Genomic DNA, 20,901 nt, shown 5'->3' with positions numbered 1-20,901 from the left:
TTTCTTAAATGGACTAGGGATAAAAACAAAAAATTATCGACTATATCTAGAACTATCTTTTAGTTGCTATTTTCTGTAACTAGCGCATCTGCACATGGGTGGCGAACTCCAACCTTGTCATTTTCAACAAAATGTCTATTCTTTTCTATTTTTCAATATTCTCACGAATCAACGCTTTGTCTCTATTCTCTTCAAAGAAATATTCCTCTCTTTTTATCGAGATTTTAACACCCTTACAAAGGACGCGCGATACGTGTTACACCTGGCACCTGTCAAGTATCGAACGATACGAAAGAATTGAAAAAAATCACGCGTACCAGTAGATCCTGCTATAATAGAAGTCTGCATTTAATATATCGAAAGGAGAAATTGTGGCATAACGCACGTTGCACTATGTCTGTCGATTTTTCACATCGATATTTAGTATGAAAGAATATTCAGAGAGTCGGATGAATTGTCCTATACTGTGGCATTAAATTCCAATTCACGGGCTGTCTATTAAACATTTGAAACAACCTTGACAGAAAGAAACTAATCAAATTTGAATATTTTCTTTCGTTTGAGATCTCAAGATACCTCGAGTAAAGAATCGAACATTTTAGGGTAGTTTCGCGTTAACGAAATGTAATTTACGTCCACTTTCCATTCACCTCGGTCGAAATTCACTTTCACTCTTCCTTCTAAAAGATCGACATCTGTCAAGTATCGAACGATACAAAAGAATTGAAAAAATCACGCGTACGAGTAAAGTAACGAAAAGATGATCGAGTTCGAGTTTTACGACTGAAAGGTCGGTTTATGTCCCAATAGCGCGATGTAACAGAACCGTTGCAGCCCCCAAGGGGTCAAGGCGAGCCCATGAATGTCGATGGCTTGATTAAAGCCGCGGAATTTCAACTTTTGGCCATTATGAATTTTCAATGTGACGCTGCTCGTAAATTAGTGTCCGTTGCGGACACGTAGGGTTCCAGTCCCTAGAGCGTAAAACGAGTAGAATGGAAAGAAAAAAATGTGGCAGATTGATATTACCGGACAGGACAGCACTCTGGAGATGCGTTCGAATCCCCGGGGACACATGATCGATCGGGCAGATTAATGGTAAATGTAACGCGTGTTATTGACGGATGAATTCGGTTCGTTTCGGTCGCTGTTTCTCGTATTTGCATTCGAATCTCGGATCTGTAGGTTAACTATTAGCTGTATTCTCTTGCGCAAGAAATAATTTGGATTTTTCTGTGTTTATGAGAAATTCGAAGGCACAGATACACATCGAATACGAATAATATAGGAAACTGTATGTAGCGGCACATGAGTTAGAAGACAGTTCAATTCGTGTTGTTATTTTGCCTCGGGACATTGGCACCGCCTTGACGCAAGAAACGTAACGATAAATAAATTCCGGGCAAAACAATGTCGCCACTACGTGCTATCGTCGATCAAAGACGAATTCGAATTTTCCGACTCTCCCCCGATGAATATAAATAAACAGACGCGATCGCGAGCGAATCAGTTATTAACGGAGTTACAGTCAGTTATCAACCAGTTATCAACGAATTATCAGCGATCTAATTAACGAGTGATTAGCGATCCTATTTTACGACTTGTACACTGTACGAGCGTCTCAGCCAATATAGTCTGTATACTAATTTATTATTTTAAATATATTCGACGATTTCAACAACAAGCAATAACATTTAATAAATCTCGCAACATCAAACATCCTACACAAGTCTTCTACATGTATAAAGTAAGGGTCAATAACACAGACGAAAAACATGTAAAAGATTTAGCAAGAATAGGAAATACGATATTTTGGAAAATAGCATAGTCGTGAAGCGTAGGAGAACGAAGATGTAAGGAAGATTGGAAGTTAAGGATAAAGCTGTTTGATAGTCTAGTTAGGAGCGTTTTTCTCTTTTTACAAACGAGCATCCGACGATAGAAAAGATTCAGCGAGCCACGTATCGCTGGAATCAAAGGAGGAGAGAAAAATTCGCAATAAAAACAGGCGCGAGACCAGCAAAATACGAAGAGAAGTTAGAAAGCACCGAGAAAGATTCAACCAGGTGGAAATGCAAGAGGATACTAGTGAAACGAAAGATAGCTATATGAAAGTAGAAAGAGAAAAGTAGAAAGAGATTTTTAGAGCTAAGAGAATGATCAGGTGCAGAGATGATCACGTAAAGAGAATAGAAAATGGAGAGGAAATCTGGGAAGAGCGAAGAGCTAAGGATATGAAACAAGGAGGAAGAGAGACAGGCACGAAGAAATCAAAATAAGCAGAAGAAGTTAGAGGAATAGAAATGAATTAAAAGCAAGAGCGAGATTTCGATGATTAAGGGAATGTAGATATTGGGAAGAATGCAAAGAAGAATGTAAATTATGTGGTGAGATGAAAGTGGAAAGGTGTGACAAGAAAGTGCGGAATAACGAGAAATAAAGATTCAAATTGGGCAGAAGTAGTAAGCGCAAGTGGAAAAGTAAGCCTGGCAAGGTCAAATGAAATTATATGGAAAAGGAAGAGCGAAGAATTGGCTAGAAGAGAAGAAATATCAGATGAACGAAGAGTAGAAAGGAGAAAGGTAAAAAAGAAATAGACAGAAGAAATAGATTGATAGGGGTAGATAGGAATAGAATAGAAAAAAGATGTTGTACAAAGTATAGAGGAGTGATAAGAGCGGTGATAGTAGAATCTAGAGCGGAGGTTTGAAAATAATTTAGAGTAGAAAAGAAAAAGTGATAAAAAAAAGTGAGATTAAAGTTAGAAAGAGAGAAAGAGAGAGACTGGAAGTGACCGAAATAGAATCGATATAGATAAATATCGTACAGATATACTGTACAACCAATTGTTAAATAACAAAGTACTATTATTATTATTACTATTATTATTATTGTTATTGAACCTATGGTTTGGTTTAACAAGTATAAATGTCAGTATCCATAAAGTTGAGATATTAATAATTCTAAAGATACGTTCTCTTTACGGTTTTGCTATTTTTTTATCAGAATTATATATGAGAAATTCCAAAACGAAGGATATTAAAATTTGAATGTTAAGAATCTTCCGACTTGAGATCTTTCACCTGGCGTAATTGAAATATTTGCGATATCCAGGATGGTTAAAATTCTTATCGGTGGAAAATCGAATAAAGTGGTTGTTCTGAATTTAGAATTCCCTTAATCGCATCTCGACCGCGTAACCCCCGATATCTAACGGATGTGCAGTATAATTTACCGCATTGTTGGCAAGGTTTTCACGGAAGAATTTGCTCGGTGTTGTCAGCTAGGCCTGTCCCCTCGTACTCGATCCACCATGAAGTGTAGTGAATTGAATTTAGAGACCGAAAAGCTCAGTCAAGGAGCATCGAGTGGCTATGGATAAAGGTAAACCACGTTAAACGTGAATTTACAATAAATGTGGCCCGTGTGTGGGGGAGCTTGCGACCGTGGAAAATTCAATTTCACGGGAATTTTAGTCGAAAGCGTTATACGGAAATTGAACGTGTTTCGTTGCAAAAATTAAACGTTTTTCGATAAATATTTCGCGTTATCGATCTGAAATTTACTTGTCAATGTTGTCCTCTTTTATGTTTTACCTCTTCAGTTCTCCACTCCTTCGATTTTTTAATCTCATTCGTCTAGTTGTTCATTTCAATCCAAGTCCTTCCAGTTCTACAATTTTCTAACTCTCTGATCTTCTAGTCTTTCAATTAATTCTGCAAGCACCTAATCGTTCAGTTTCCTAATTCTAATCCTCTAGCCTTCTAGTCCTTCGATTCTCCGATTTTCATGTGAACATATTCTGTATTATTAAAGGTCATCGGTGTCAAGTTCTTTGACATTCGTCATTTTCTCCCGATTTCTTTCGATCCCTTTCGTGCAAACGATTCGATTACGTTTAATTCGACCTCGTAAATCCAAAGCTCGCGAAACAAGCGTCGTCCAGCGTTGAACGACGACGCTATAAACCGTCGCTTTAGCGCAACTTACGATTTAAATCCTCGGGGCCGGACTGAAACCGATGAAATATCGCTGCAAATTACCGACAAATTTGACGCCAGAAAATTTCGACCCTCACGGCGATGCAAATAATTCCGGAGAAATTTTACGGTGATTGAGACATACATTGTGAAATTTTTTTTCAAAATAATCCGGCTGACTTCATTCTCTCTTTCTCTCTCTCTCTCCCTCCCTCTATCTCTCTCTCTCTCTCTCTCTCTTATTCGTTCTTTTCTTACGATTTATGATAGTAATAAATTTACGCTGTAATGAATATTCATGAGAATGTGGGTGTTCCTTTTTGTTACAGATTACGTAGTTTCGTGGTGCGTGACAATTTTGTGTCCGATTGGTTTATGTTTATATGCTCAGTGAAGAAAATAAGGTGCAATTAAAGTTTCACGGTTTGCATCGATTAATCATCGCGTTCGTGGCTAAGCGGCGTTGAATCTTGATGACTAATATGACAAGAAGATGACGTCATTGGTTCAGAGGGATTTGGCGCCAACACGGAAGAGGGAATCCACCAGCAGTAATGCTTCCAGTTACTTGATGGTGAGTGAGAATAAATCTTTTCCAAGTATATTTTAGTACCTGACATAAATTTTAGTAGTAGCTATATTCGATTATTCTCTGAATTACTTATATACAAAAGTAGACGATTGTCCAAAGAAATTTTAATAAGCCATCGATGCCGAGGACGTAAGTCTTTGGTGTAAAAATATACATGTTAATTGGCGAATAATTATGAAGATAACTTTATTCAACGAATAACCGGTTTCTTCTTCTATGATGATCTAAATGTAAATTGCACGCATACAACATTCCGTGTCATAATATCATGTTTTTAAAAATACGCTTGCATAACGTTTTGATATAATTCACAGCTAGTTTCTTCTTCAATATGATCGATAATTGATTGAATAGTTTAACAAAATTTATCAACAGATATTAGCCCATGAAATGTAAATTTCGAACAAGTGACGTTTCAAAAATACTCCAGCTTAAAAGAACCACGTTTAAACACGCATACATGTGCTAAACATATATAAGACATCAATATTCAAATCTCGAGCTTCGTCCAATCTCTGCAAACTATTGCAACGTAGAAAGCATCGTACCATGTAACCCGAATCACCCCCCAAAAACGTGGCTCTATCAACTCCAATCCCATGGAAATACTCTCAGCATAGATTCTCCCTACCATCGTGTTCGTAATCTTCGGGAGAAATTTCTCGTTGCTTTCCCAGTGCTATCGTTGTCCAAATAATTCGTGATATCAGCAACCCCCATTCTTATCGCGCCTGCGATGTCCAAGGCTGGCTCTAGATCTGGTCGCGTCACGAGTATCGTGTAGTCGCGACAATAACGAGGCGACGATCTCGAAAACTGGAAACGTACTGTGGCGCCTTCCACGACGTCTACGTTTGACCATGAGGAGCGTCGTGACGCGTAGGGTGCGCGTTATCGTTTGTCAAGTGTGTTAGGCCGATGGAAAAGTTTCGCGAAACATCCCTGAACTTCCTCGTCGCCGCCTTTCCTTTGATTATCCGAGCGTGTGCCACGTGTCCCTTCCTGTTGACGCGATTTCTCCGTGAAATTTTTAGGAGCCTGGAATTCGGATTATTTTCGGGTTGTTTTAATTTTTTTTAGCGTTTGCCGTAGAACAACGATAGTAGAAGTCGATAAAGAAACGATGATTATGATTTCCGTGATCGTTATTAATGTACTCTTTAGAAATCTTTTTATTTGTTAAATACCTTTTTAAAAAGTATTAGATTATTCTTATCGCGGATATTCATGTTTATTTTTTCTATTGTCCGTTGAATTTTTATGAGTCTGAAATGTAAATTACCTTAGGCGCTGTTTTAATTGCGCAGGAATTTACGTTTGCATTTAAACTACATTTTTATGGAATTTTTCCTCACTTCGTAGACACTTTTCTTCGATAGTTACAGTACGTTGTTAGATTATTCTTGTTGCGATATTTATGCTTATTCTTCTATCTCTCTATATTTTTTTTATCGTATATTCAGTTCGCTATCCCCTTTAGGATCCGTAACAGAGGGGATGAAAAATGAAACAATGGAATAGCATTGTTCTACCATCTTCGTATTCCTTATTTATTTATCTTTTTTATTCTCGCATTTGAATTCTTCGCGTATTTCCCTGATAAAACCGACATGATGAAAATAAATAAATAAATAAATAATTCATTTCAACAAGAGTGCACTTCCACGCTTTTACTAATTTCAAACCCCAAAAGACTCTACGTCAACGATCACAATGTACCTACTTCGTAATTTACAAACATGTTACACTTTTTCAACTGTTCTATAAAATTTCGTTGCACATATTCACTTCAAATCACCCTAAAATACTACCCATCCTCCAGCCGCTATTTCCACACCCCCCTCCCCCCCTGTTACTTACTCTCCGGCCAAATTACTCTATTCCACGTCACCTCCACTTCTTCCCTCCCTTGCAAAAACTCTCTAACATCGCCATTTTCACCGCGTGCAAACCATTCTCTCGCGCGTTTCCCATTAATGGGACGCATCTTTTCTTTCGGACTAAGCGCCCCCTATCTCGCGCGCTCGAGTTCGCTTCCGGCGAGCATTTTTCGGTATTGAACCGGCGCTGCGTGGTCGGAATTTTATAAACGGCGGGGAAAATATATCCGGGACGAGGAAAAGCGCGCTGGGGGTTGGATGGCTGGAAAGGTATGCAAAGGGGCAAAAAGTGAAGCATCGCGACGTCGGTGGCGGTGGCCTCGATGGGGTCGACAAGGAGAAACGCAAAGTCGGCGAAATCCTATTTAATGCAAATTTTCTCATGCACCAGAGCGATATCTCGTCGTTGTAAAATTAATGTTCCCGATGTTTCCTTTTCATTTCCGCCACTGTCGCCCCGTCGCGATCCTCGAAACATGATGGATGGCCAAAAATCTCGCCCCAGGTCGATTTACAGGCTCCTTTGTTTCGAATTCTCCTAGTAGCAGCGCAATCGTTTAGATTACCTTGGATAAATAGAAGATGTGGTAGACGATCTTTTCCTATTCTCTTTTCTTTTTTTCCCTCTTTTTCTATTTGCTGCGAAGAAGTTTATTGATAGATTCCGAACTTTTATGGACTTACAGGTAATTTGGAGATGCAAAGATGCGCGCAAAACGCGCGACATGTAAAATTGTATAAAATATCAAAATCGTAGGGCTTCTGTTAATATTTAGTAGATGAAACAATTTTCTATTCAAACTTCGTTTCCGTCTTCGTAGAAATATGAATTTGTATAAATATCCGCGATCTATTTGTCAACGTTATTTCAGAGTTTTATACGATGATTTGTAGGAAGCAAATGTTCCATACGTCGACTGCCACCAAACTTGTCGATGAAGAAAAGATTCGCTTTTTAGAATCAAAAATTACATATTTGTTAATACAAATGTAATTCAGTTTAAATGGATATCGAAGTACAACGTGAATTTTTTCGATCGATCATCCGAAAAGTGCAATTAAACTTGGCCCCTGGAAGGATGTCCGTGACAACCGCGTTTCAGGGTAGAGGCAATTAGGTGAAATTTGAATGGGTCTAGCTATCTGGACGATTATGCTTGAGCACGAAGTCCATCCCCGCGTCTTTCGCCCTTATGGGGATTGTTACGTCCCCGGGCAGCTTAAAAACGCTTTAACTTGCCGCACGGATAAGAACAGATGGTTCTGCTGTCCCCACGGAAACATACAAGCCATGCGAGTTAATGCTCGCTGGAATATTCAAAGGTAGTCACGGAATCACTATTTTTCACGGAGAGTCGCCTTCCAGTACGCATTAAAGAAATATGCCATTTTCTCCTTTTTTTTTCTTTTTTTGACGGCCGTATTTAAAATACGATAACAAAACTTACAGTGGGATATTGGAATTTTCTCAAACCGTAATCCACCTCTATTTGTCCGTACATTATTTGTGAAAAAATTCTACCTCTTTTGAATATTAGATTCTCTCTCTTGCATGTTAGAATCTGAAGATTCTGTCGAGCTGAGAACAGGTTCATAGACACGTAATCTGATTTATCTGAAAAATCCGATCGATAAATTCCTCTACGTTCAACGTTATATTTCATTTTCCTGATGGCGAGGTTGGCTCTATGAACGACGAAGGGGGGCTAAAACGATTTCCAAAGCTCAGAGGAAGGCTTAATCCGATGATTAATTCAATTAACGGCGACTGCACGATCGATCTGGCACTGCACGGTTTCAGAGATCGGCAGACAGGACCTTAAGCTTCATTTGCATACCGGTTGATTCTCAGCTGCGGCGGAAGCCTGTTTCGTCCTTGAGGCCGTAGTTTTCCATTAAAAGCGCCGTACATGGTGTCTTGCAACGATTTATTACCGGACATTAGGAAAATAAGCAACGAACGCTATAAAAATATAAGAAATAGAAGGAGAATCTCTTCGCGCGGTAATTGAATAGTCGTTATAAAAAAAACAGTCAGTTTTTAAAACCAGTTCATTTTTATTAACAAACTTGTTACTTTTATGCAAGGGAAATTTGTAATATCGGTGACTTACAGCTTCTAACTTGTTTTATTCGTTTAATGGAGAAATTTTTCAAGGCTGTTTGAAGCTACGATGCAAATTTCTTGGAATCGTACGAATAATGTTAATCGAATTTGGCAGCGAGTGAAAAAGTTAAAATTGAAATCGAAAACAGTCGGAAATAATACAAAATAACTGATAGATTATTGGAAAAATTAGAAAGCGATAAAATAAAACGATTTATTACCAGTAGATACGTAGGATTTACTGTGCTACAGATGGTCAATTTCATTTCTTCGAGTACAATCAATTACGAGAAAGTAAATCAGATGGAATTACGGTGTTTGGATTGAAAAAGTTGAAACGGAGTCGGAGAACAATGATTCTTCGACACCCGGTGCACTTCAATTGTACCAGATCGAAGGCCATCTTCGCAGACACCGGTTCCAGTGTCTAGAAAGTTTCCTGTCAGCCGACCATCGATACACTTTCGATCCTCTCGGCTTTACTTCGTCGCGGCGAATCTCCTGCTGTAATTAGCTGAATCCTCTTCGACCAGCTCGAGGATGTTCAACGTTCCTTGAGAAAATCGGTGTTTCGGTTGTTGGTCTGGTAAACTGCAGATACACTGGATCGTGGTATTTAAACGTTTTATAACATTACGAGATGTTCAATAATAATCACACAGCCGTAAATTACATAGCGTAAATTAAATAACAAAAATGCAAATCGTATGGAACGATCAATTACAAATTATATTAGAACAGTTACGATCTACGATTCATCGAATCGTATATTTCTTTTATTCGATTCTCGCTTCGCGCGTTACGTGCTTCGAAAATCCAAAGATACACGCGGAATGGAAAAAGCTCAAGAGATTACATCGTAAAAATCACCATAAAATTCTGAATAATAAATTCGTCTACCCTTTAATCCCGCCATTCGATATTTCAACGAACTGGAATTAATTTCACCGGAAACTCGCAACTCGAGTAAGTCTGTTCGTCATTCTGCGAGAAAAAGCGCGACAGTGAAGGAAAGATATAGGGAAAAAAAAAGAAGAAAAAGAAAAAAAAAGAGAGAGAGTACTAAAGGCGAGTGAATTTTCAGGCGAGTGAACGCCTATCGCGTCGCTACGGTCTATCGACGTGGAAGAAAGTCGAACGCACCGCGGCCGAGGGTGGAAGAGGAACGCGCGAGGAGCCGATAAATCCTTCGTTCAATCAAGTTAAAACGATGCTAAATTATTTGGAAGGACATAACGGTGCTAAAAGTCGAGGCCTTAAGAATGGTGTACGTGTGTACAATCGTTTCGTGGGATTATATTTTTCCGTGTTTGGGGATGGCAAGAAATGTTCTTCCGCGGCAGAGAGCGCGCTCCTTTATGTCGTCGCCTTAGGCCTCGGTCACACGGAAATTTTTTAATTCGGCACACTGCTGTTCTTGTATCTTGATATAATTATGTCTACGTAATTAACATACTGTATCTTTATTTGCTTTCAGGATCAGATATGATATGTATTTTTATCAACCTATTTATCTCATTTATATCACCCAGGCAATCTTTAATTTCGGAAAGGAAATTATAACGAAGAAAATTATCGGTACGTGAAAATAATGAATTATACATTTTATGAAAATGCGTTCACGGATGACAGAACCAACGCTCGTGTGACCGCAGCCTTAAAGGCGAAGCCTTTAACTGCGGAGGTGGTCAACCCTCGAGCGACTCGAGTATCGCGAATTCTCGCTGAAAGGGCCCGGAGAAATTGCGTTCTAGCTCGCAATTTAGTTGGTCCTCCGTTTTTTTCCTTTTTCTTCTGGAGTAGTCTGATATCATAGTTGAGGAGATATAATTCTGGTGGTTGTACGAGGCGAATAATACAGGGAGAAACTTTTTTCTTTGCTTGTGAAAATTATTATGTCTTCTCTCTGTATTCTTCGTTTCTCAACCCTCGATTACCGACGTTATAGTATTATTAGCAAAATCTTCGCATAATTAAAGAAACACTTTTCTACAACTGTAAAATGTATTCTATTAAAAAACCATTGATACATACGATGCGTCATTTTTATGTAATGTGCTCAAAAATATCCCGACACGTACTTATTTTGTTGCAAGATGTACTTTAATTGTAAAATTACGTTTTACGTTTTTATTCGAGTCTCGCTGCTTTACGATTGCCTGCAAGATTATGAATTTTCATAAATATCCCCGCTCTACTAATCACGTAGTAGTGTTAGATCGATACTAGTGTTTTTTTCCTTCTTTTTGTATTTTCGTCAGTAAATTGCAATTTTCCAAAGGTTTTCGTATCACCTAAAAATAATTATGCAAAATGTATCGATCGTGTATCACGTAGAAATGTGAAAGATCTGTTACAAAATTCTTTCGTTGGTCGGTTGTGTCGTCTGTGGGACAAAAGTGGCACGAAATCATTTTTGTTTGGACTCAGATGTTGCTATGGAAATTGAACGATGGGTCGGCGGCACGTTCGTATCGATTCCCAGGGACGAGTACACGTCTCGTGTACTCGTGGCTGCACATTCGTGTTAAAGTTCAGTTCACTCACCTGCTCTGATCGTAAGAAGGTTGCTTACGATCGTACGTGTGACGAAATCGTGTGTCCGAGCGCTGAATTACGGAAATTAATTTTACACCGCTAATTATTCAAACTCGTCTTTGTTCGCGAAAACGTATAGACGTCACAAACAACGTTCGAAATCCTCTCCAACTCGTTATTTTGAATTAGAACATTTCGAAGATTAATAACGTTATTTTTAAATTTAAAACAGGTGGAAATTTTCAATGAGAAATATTAAAGGTGTTATAAAGAATCAACGACATCTTCATAATTCCATTTTAAACGTTCCAAATACTAAAAATACCATTGTTTCAAAATAAAAATAAAAAACAGAAGACTGTTTAACTGTTTAGAATAATGTTATAAACAGTGTGTGAAATTTCTTCGAATCTCATAATTCCATTGCAAACATTTGACAGATTAATAATACTATCGCGTGGATATAAAAATTAAAAGAAATATTATATTATCTATTCCATGGAAACGATACAGGAACGTGGAATCGAACGGAGCCAAGGATTTTCAGAAAAATGGTCGCTCGGTAGTATCGATCGGTTCTCTGTCGGATCGGTAATAAAAAGGCGCTGACATTTCGTTCTCGTTCTCCTCTCTTTTTACGTTATTCTCGGAATCGCGTCAAGTGTATCGTGTAAAGTGCAATTCAGAGTCGCGTGTGCGTCATTCGTGTGAAATTAGCGTCGTTGTTATGCGAGTCGTCGAAACGTTGGTAGTCGCTGTTTGACAGTGTTTATAGTTGTAGAAAGGAAATCGAGCGGTATCGCGGCGTTATCGTCTGTCAGAAAACGGAAGTTGCTGTTATCTTCGCGCGAAGACGAGAGGAAACAGCGTTCTCCGGTGAGTGACCGGGTTCCAGTGGTTTTTACTAAATCGATCGCGCTTCTCGTACACCTTGACACCCGGTATGTAATCATTTCTCTTATTAAAATCTAATAAACTTTCTTGCGTATCAATATCCTCTAAAAAATTTCTCGAATCAACGGGATATTGAAATAATCCCACAACGTAGAGAGGATTAAAATGTTCGTATTGGCAATCTAAGAGCAGGAAGCTTTTGGAAGCGCTATCGTTCGGTGTAAATAATATGAATTATACCGAAGAAAAGATAAATAAACAAACAGAATGTTTATAATTCCTCTCTGTTGATTAATACTACTTCTTTTTTTGTTAACATTTTTATTCGGACGAAGGCCAGTTATCGGTAAGTCTGGAAGAAATTTGTCAAAAAATGACATCCTTTAAAATTCATCTTACAACAGCTACCATGTCCGAAATTCGTTCTCCGTGTAGAATAAAAAATCCCTTCGTTTAAAATCAATTAATCTTCCGTCGTATCACTGTTCTGTGGAAAAAAGTCACAAATATTAATTTTTAATTGCTAATCATTATATATTGCCAAATATCTTCTTGCTTACCTTTTGCTAAGGTTACCAATAATTAGTAGATATTCGTTGGTAACATAAGAAGGCTTAATTGTAAAACTTATGCATTTTGTTAAGCAAGTTATTAAAGTATATATAAGTACATGTAAATTTCACAGTTAATGTTCTTGTGTTTCGCAAGAAACTACAGGAAAAACTTTAACCGTCGATAATGATTATCGGTAACCAAAATAAAATTCGGGTCATCGATAATGGTTACTGGTAACCAAACAAAATTCCTGGCTATTTATAACCGGTTACTGATAACCAAAATTAAATTTCCCTCGATAACAACTACTGGCAATGAAAACAATTTTAATCATTTGTAATGGTTATCCGTAAGCAAAATTTCTTAATTAAAAATATTAACTCGTACACCGGAACCTTTACAATTCATCTTACAACAGCTACGATGTCCGAAATTCGTTCTCCATGTAGTATAAAAATTCCCTTCGTTTAAAATCAATTAATCTTCTGTCGTATCGCTGTTCTACGAAAAAAGGCCACAAGGCGTAACTATTACAAACGAACCGGCCCTCGGTTGAAACCATAATCGACACGGTAGAACGGAACGAGATACGGGATTAAATCGGAGATGGTGAAAAATCGTGGTGGAGAGAGGCGGCTTAACACTAACAACCGTTTCGCGCGTGCATCATTCCGAGCAAATATCGCCATCAAATCGAGCATCGCGTCAACAATTTTTCCATCCCCTCGTATTTCAGCCGGTAGTCGGCCGATTAATTCTTTTCCCGGCCACGAATAGCCCCAGGCGCGATTAATTAATTCCGTCGGTTGTGAACGCATGCCGGCAGAGCTGGAAAACACGGCAATTTCGTCGGCTTGGGATCGATCGTTGGAAACGTGTGCGTGCAACCGATTCCGATAACGAAGATGATGACGAGAACAGCGTTCAACTAGCCCGATCGAGGATAGTTTCCAGTTACATCGTTGAAAATCCACGAATAAACGTTTTCGATCGATCCGCGACGATTGATCTGTCCACCGACTTGGTTTTTGGTCAGAATTCCTTTTGGGAGATGGCGGCTGAAAATTATTAGGTTGACCGAAATGTTCCTTTCGTTTTATAAGGAAATAATAGACGCGCAATGTCTTTTGTTTTATGTTAATTTATTGAATTATAATAATTGAGCGTAATAATAGTAATAGAACGAAATGGACCATACCTAAGTCAATAGAATAATATAAAACAGAAATTGTTGTTCGTCTATTATCAACTTATAAAACGAAAGAAACTTTTCGGACAACCTAATACATCTGCTAAGTTGCGGTTTCTACGATTTTAATCCTGTTATGCTTATGACAGTATATCGCGTACGATGGTTTTCATTTTGTGTTAATCGTGTAACGATCGGATATGCATGTTTATGCATGGTTGATAAATCTGCATGAAATACTGTTTAATTTCCTGTGCAGGATAAACGAGCCTCTCAAACGCCAGACTGATGATAACTTTGTATTCAGTTTTTCATTTCTTTTTATCCATATATGTATATGTCACATTCTATCGTCCGATATAAGAAGATTAATATTTACATCGGATTTGATTATGAAATATAATTTGAGAAAAATTAATTTAATATTGCTATTAATTTTCTTTTAATATCACGTAGCTTAGTTAGAGCAAATAAATCAGTTTCTTTCTTTTTATCCATATGTATATAATTATTAAATATAATATAATTATATATATAATTAATGTCCCTTTTTTAATTGCAAGAAATGTCTTCCTTTCAAGAAATATTTCCACAAGTTCGTTAGTGAAACAAAATGTATTCAGATATCACCTCTTGCCTTTATTTTTCAACTTTAGTTATTCGAACTTCTGAACTTGCGGAAATATCAAAAAATTGGGAATAGCTGTGTTTGGAAATGGGGAATAATTATTTTAATTTTCAGATATATTCTGAAATGAGTGATAAAGTTTGATACGCTATCGATGAATCAACGTACGTTATCGCCTCACGTTTACTATTTTTCTAGCGATATCCACTTTACAGCAGACGCTGATAATAATTAAACGATTACCGAGGCTAGATCGTTTCGTATTAAAATTGGAATTTGAATTGTGGAAAATACAGATATAAAGTTTGTTCTTTGTATCTGTCGTCCGTAAATGAAACTAGCGTGAGTTAAAGCAATTGCGATGTCACTGCATACTTGAAAAATAATTGAACGTGGAATGGAATAAAATAGAATCGCGTGAAAAACGAAGAACTGCTGTTTAATCTGATTCTGTGAAAAAAAAGGGGTACGCACGATGGCTTGCAGAAAATTCGATACGAATGAACGCAGCGTGTTTGATTACATGGAAAACGTGACGAAGTATTTGCTAGAAATTAGTCGTAAGAATGACATAAGCGACGAAGATTTTGCTAGCAACTAGACCGACAATAAGATCTCAAGGTTTGATCACTTGTCATAACTTCCTCTTCAATTAATACACACGATATCAAACTTTATCCACACAAGTTGAATAAAAATGAAACACAAAAATCAAGTTTTCTTATACAAGCCAAGATGTCGAGACTTCCTCTTCAATTAACACACGATATCAAACCTTATCCACACAACTTGAATAAAAGTGAAACACAAAAATCAAGTTTTCTTATAAAAGCCAAGATGTCGAGACTTCCTCTTCAATCAACACACGATATCAAACCTTATCCACACAACTTGAATAAAAGTGAAACATCAGAAAACAAGTTCTCTTATAAAAGCCAAGATGTTGAGACTTCATCGCGTACCCCGACTTTCTATTTGATTAACGCGCACAATATCGTGTCTTATCCGAATTTCACTTTGTTCGAACTTTATTTATTTCTTTTAAATCGGCTCTCCCGCTATTTTTTCACGATCATAGACAAAATTAGTACCTCCACCGCAGAGTTAAACGTCCGTAACCAGCATCGTTCAGGATCAATTCCTCGATAATCGAGATTCTCGTCACGCGCACTGGATCTCGTACAGCTCATAGATTCACCTTCTCTGAGGTCTGTTTCTTTCCTCGCAGCTGCGTCTTCGTTACTCGCGCTGCACTGGCGTACGAAGACACGCGTGTACGTTATTGTATAATATATGTACACTCGGGAATATACTCTTCATCTTCTTCTCTTTTTCATTCTCTGGTTGTCTTATCATCCTTGGTGTCGTGTGTTCGTGGACACACAGAGGCTGGCAAATAAATGGTGGCCACGGGAAGCACGTAACATTGCCGATCGAGTGCAGCTGTCGTTGCACACCGTGTGTACCGATAGTTTCGAATCGCAGGTGGGCAATCATAGGGTATTTTTGAGTTGGGCGCTCGACAGGGGCTGTCTATCTTGCTTCGATCAGATTGTGATAGAAAAAGTAGCGTTTTGTTTCAAGATTTCATCGTGCTTGGAGCCTGAGGGTTTGATTTCAGCAGAGGGATAGGGTCGGTTCGTCTCGTGATTTCTATCGTTTGAACTGTATGGCGTTCTTTTTCTTTGCTTTGGGTCACGTGGAATAGGTGGGTCGATACTTTTTGGCGAAAGAACAGGAAAAAGAGGGATCGCGTTGGTTATGCTATCTTTGCGTATAAAATTTCAATTTCAAATTTCATTCAAATTCCATTGATTTCGGTATTCAATAATTCAGCATTTCGTACAGTTTCAAAGAACGAGAAAGATTACGGACACCCTGTGAATTCTATTCTATCGTGATATTACCTCTTACCATTTCTCGCTACCCCATATTTCATCTTTTTTCGGTAGAACGTACGACACGACACACGAAGATTAAGAAAAAAATTCCAAACCGAAGAATCATCTCGATCCCTGTTTCTACCCTCTGAAATCCTCTTGGTTGACCTTCGATCTCTTCCATTCGAGACACCCTATAAACGATCCGCTTCCGGTTCGTCGTGTCCTTATTAAACGAATCTTTTCAGCGGCGCGCCGAACATTCGACTTTTGCGGCGACAAGAGTCGTCAACCGGACGCGCGTGTTCTACGTTTATTTGCACGGGTTGGACTATGTGCGTGCATCGTCTATTACGATAACGAGCAGCCAACACCAGGACCCGCTTAATTGTCGTTTGTGCTACCTAATCGTTGTCGTACTCTCTTTACTAGTGGCTACGAGCTGATATAAACACGGGGTGAAAACAAGCAACTACAGCGCGTTACATGCGAATACGATTGCGGATTCAGTTTCCCTCGGGAAAATTTTGAGTAGAAATTGAACGAGCACGATTGATCTATTTAGTCGTATTCTATTTTATTGACAACTAAGTGATTGCGGATTTTGTCACTAGGTGGTATTGATACCGCCAATAAATTATATTAGGTGGTCCGAAAAGTTTCTTTCGTTTTATAAGGAAATAATAGACAATATCCTGTTTTATATTTGTTTATTGAATTACGCACGAACATAATAATAGAAATAGGACGAAATGGATCATACCTAATTCGATAAAATAATATAAAACAGAAATTGTCGTTCATCTATTATCATCTATTATCGAACGAAAGAAGCTTTTCGGACAACCTAATAGAAGAAGAAGAATATTTATTTATACTACACGTCGCGTGTTTATTTATCGTAATATTAGCGAGGCTTTTACGTTAATCTCCGAAATAAACTGAAGAATGAACGACTTTGTTACACGATGTAATTGCTATATCATACAACTATAACATAGTTTAATGTTTCGCATTAGTTCGCAATCTTCCTGTCAGTAATTAGTTCTAATGATCGCATCGAAACAGAAAAATCATAATTCATCGTTAAGCTAACTAGGAACGAAGGAAATAGGGTTAACCCCATCGCGTGACAACCCTCCGAAGTCAGGACATTGATCCTACAGTTGATGGATCGTTGATTAATCGACTACATAACAGAATACTGCTACGCAGTATATTCTCGAGTTCCCTGTACGAAGTTAGGCAATTCCTCTGGGACCTGGGACAGCGATCGTATATGGGCTTCCCAAATTCTTTGTCCCGCGTATCCACGCCGTGGCAGGCAGCGTATGGACAGAATAAAATATGAAGTAATCTATGTGTATGGGTGCGTTATGCAAGCTAACAGACCATTGGACGTAAGACATACATCGTCGGCTATCTCGAGCGGTGATCTGAATGACTGTGTTCTGCTTTGCTTGCTTCTACCGGGTAGACACGCAGAGTTCGCTAGCGATAGCTTCGATCCATTAAACGTGAATCATTCGAATGCGTTATCTAGAGCAGAGTATTCTAGAGAAAAGATAAGCGTTTTTGCTTGCTATCCGAATGCTTGGTTACGCAAATGTTCGAATTTAAGATTGACAAATATAAAAATTATGATTCGCACTTTCGAACAGAAAAATTTCAACTCAAACCTTCCAGTATAAAAATTCAGATCGAAGCTTTTAAAAGTTAAGATTATAAAATTAGTTTGACACCGTAGCGCGATAATTATTCGCGAATTTTCTTATTAACAACGTCGTTCAAACTCTTCTATGTACTTTCCTATTCATCCATTTTCTTCTCTTTTCTTCGCGCAATGGTATCTCGATTTCTACACCTTGTCACGCGTCACACCTGAGACACCGCCGTACTTTCCAGCTCTTGTACATCGACAAACTTGTTCTATCGTCCAACGAACGAACCTTCTCGCGTAAATCGCGAAACCCATTCGCACGAATCGAAATGATCAAATATTCCGAGCGATAATATCCATTCGAAAGAGCCGAACTTCGTTAACCTATTCGACTACAAGATACTAGGTTCGAACAGTCTAAATCCTGCAAAGGCAACAAAATCCGGTTTCGTCAAAATGCCACCAGACGTAAATCAAACAAAGTCTATTCATACGTTGTAAACACACGGCCACGCTTACGTAGTACGAAACTTTCGTGCGAGCTTTCGTGGAAAGTTTCGCGTTATTCCGGGCGTACTCGATGAATTTAATTAAACAAAGACCGGAATCGAATGAAACGCCGCGACAACGGTACAACGTGTTGCACGACGTCGACGACAGCGGCCGGTGCTGATTGGATCTAATCCGTTTAATTCGGGGAATGAGTTTCAGCGGACCATTTTAATTCGAGCCGTCGTCGTGTCGCGTTTGCTCTTCTTCTGCGAGTTCCGCGACGCGAAGGGGAATTGGCAAGCCTGCTCGCGCCGCGAGGCCAGCCATCGTGTTCGCAGTTTAACGATCGCGCCGGGAGCCCCGCAGAGTTTCCACGCGTTACGGTTATTAGGGACCCCGTGTGGGTCGCGTTGTCTCGAACGCATACATCCGAGAATTCGCTCGAGAATCTCTCGATGATCGTAAGTTGTTACCAGTTGGAAGGGGAAAGCGAGGAAAGGAGATCGTCGACAGGGAACGTCTTAGCCTGGGAACACGAACGCTATGATCTAATCATGGAGATGGAGAACTGGTGGAGGAAAGAATTGGTAGAAGATTCGAGTTCTATATGTTTATGTACCTCTATACAGCGGCTTGCGAATGTTTTTACAAATTTCTATGAAATATTTCTACATATTTGTGATCGCGAATATCGGTATTCGTATGTTTCGGAGTGGCGCGAGTCGATAGGAAGTTTCTCTATTTGGGCAAGTTCTATTTCAAGTAGCTCTAAATTAGACCAAAGCCCGATTCAGTGTATGGTAGCTAATGTTCCTGTCCACTCTAATTCGTCTTCAACTGCTTCGAATGACTATAGTTTCTGAGAAGTTGCTCCCGAATGGTCTAACTTGCTCTGACTCGCGTCATATCTTCTCAGGTCATATAGACCCGACGTGCATAGCTAACTTTCCTTCGAGATCCAGCTAACCAGCGTAGAAACTTTAACAAGAAGTTAAAAAGTCGAAATTAAGAAAAGAGTGAAAAATTCCAGCAATCTACTTGAGAAATTTAACAAGTAATTTGGAGACAACTGGGAGATAAAGTCAATTAACGAAGCATTTGGAAATGAAAATTAATACGAAGATACAAAGTCGACGAAGTTTATCGATCCAATCTTATTCCCAATCTAATCTGAACGAAGCAACGAATAATTAACAAATAGAAATTGTTAAAGCATAGAGTTGAAGGAGTTTCCTCGTCGATCCAAACCTAAATTTAATTCGAACGTAATCGGAATTAAGCTACGAAAATTTCCAAAATAGAAGCTCGTGTAAGAATTTGCATAAAGTGAAGAAAGTTTACTTGTCAACTGTAACCCAAACTGACTGAACCCAAGCAAACTGAAGCTAAAACTAACCCAAACGATACAGCGAAGAGTCAGAAAATGGAAATTAACAAGCAAGAAAGTGGCCCGAGTTTACTTGCCCCAGAATCGTGAATTCATATCCAAAAGAATCATAACATGGTCTTTGAGCGAAGTTTCTGCGACCCTGACACGTTTGCAATTTTTAATAAACCCCATCACAGGTATAAAAAGAAGCAGCAACGAAACGGTGTCAATCTATTTCCATCTATTTTCAAGGCGAGAATAAGCCGCTACTTTTCTGCCCCCCTTGCACCCCTGGTACGACCGTGGCCGAGTTACGTACACTGGTGTTCTCTTATTCGCGGTTTTTCTTCTCTCGGTGTGCCCCATGAAAAATGCAGCAACGATTTTCGGGGTCCCCACGTCCGTGACCAAGATCGAGATTCAAGCGTCAGGTCCACCTTTTTTGCATTGTAAGCCGCGCTATCTTCATTTAAGATAGTGCGCAAGACAGCGTTCTGAATGACAATGGACCGGAAGGGTGTTGGTGTTATTTATGCATTCATCCGCGTGTTTTTCCGATCCTTTGTCATCGCGCGAGGTTCTTCGGCTTGTTATTTAAATGCATATTTTTTTTCTTTTTTTTTTTCCCTAGAATACAGAAGATGCATCTGGAGTTTGGGACAAATGAGTTGATGAAATGTATCGATCTGTTTAATTCGAGGGTGTCTCTTGTTGTCTTAATTGGTAATTTCAGTTGATTGGTTTTCTGTGTGTATCGGGTTAGGAGGAGGATTGTAAATTATACTTATTACGAGTGGTTTCTACTTGAATTATTCTTTTCTTGTGTTTCTCGTTGCTGTATGAAATCTTATAAATATGTATCGCTTAATATCAAAATCAATTCTAGTCGATCGATTTCCTATGTGTATTGGGCTGAGAGGAGGACTACAAATTATATATTGCGTTTGCTTTTTCTTTGAATTATTCTCCTCTTCTATTTTTTGTTTTCGTATAAGAACTTGTAAATATTATTTAATATGTGAAAATCATTTGTAACTATCTGCTGATATTCCATAAATTCCTACAAAATTTTCAACGCGAATAGATTCTCTCTACACGATTTGAGTAAAGTTGGAGTATAATTCGAGTAGAATTTCA

At 38.6% G+C, this 20,901-nt stretch overlaps 1 protein-coding gene across 6 annotated transcripts in view; it reads left to right on the top strand.

Moving 5' to 3' along the window:
* LOC117234086 (protein sprint) overlaps positions 1 to 20,901 on the top strand; it is a 155,467-nt gene that overhangs the window by 7,841 nt on the left and 126,725 nt on the right. Inside the window, exons 1-2 of one of the 6 annotated variants that reach the window (XM_033494959.1) lie at positions 2,445 to 2,582; positions 4,310 to 4,554. In XM_033494959.1, the coding sequence (XP_033350850.1) occupies positions 4,474 to 4,554 (81 nt within the window). In that variant the 5' untranslated portion in view covers positions 2,445 to 2,582; positions 4,310 to 4,473. Of the gene's footprint in view, positions 1 to 2,444; positions 2,583 to 4,309; positions 4,555 to 11,816; positions 11,974 to 12,020; positions 12,039 to 18,692; positions 18,983 to 20,901 lie in introns of those variants that run through there. The other 5 variants (XM_033494958.1, XM_033494969.1, XM_033494967.1 and 2 more) reach the window with 5 other exon arrangements.

This window comes from Bombus vosnesenskii, unplaced genomic scaffold (genome assembly GCF_011952255.1).
Source record: "Bombus vosnesenskii isolate JDL3184/JDL3185 unplaced genomic scaffold, Bvos_JDL3184-5_v1.1 scf7180000013302, whole genome shotgun sequence".
Taxonomy (NCBI): domain Eukaryota; kingdom Metazoa; phylum Arthropoda; class Insecta; order Hymenoptera; family Apidae; genus Bombus; species Bombus vosnesenskii.
This window is presented reverse-complemented; position numbering and strand designations above follow the sequence as displayed.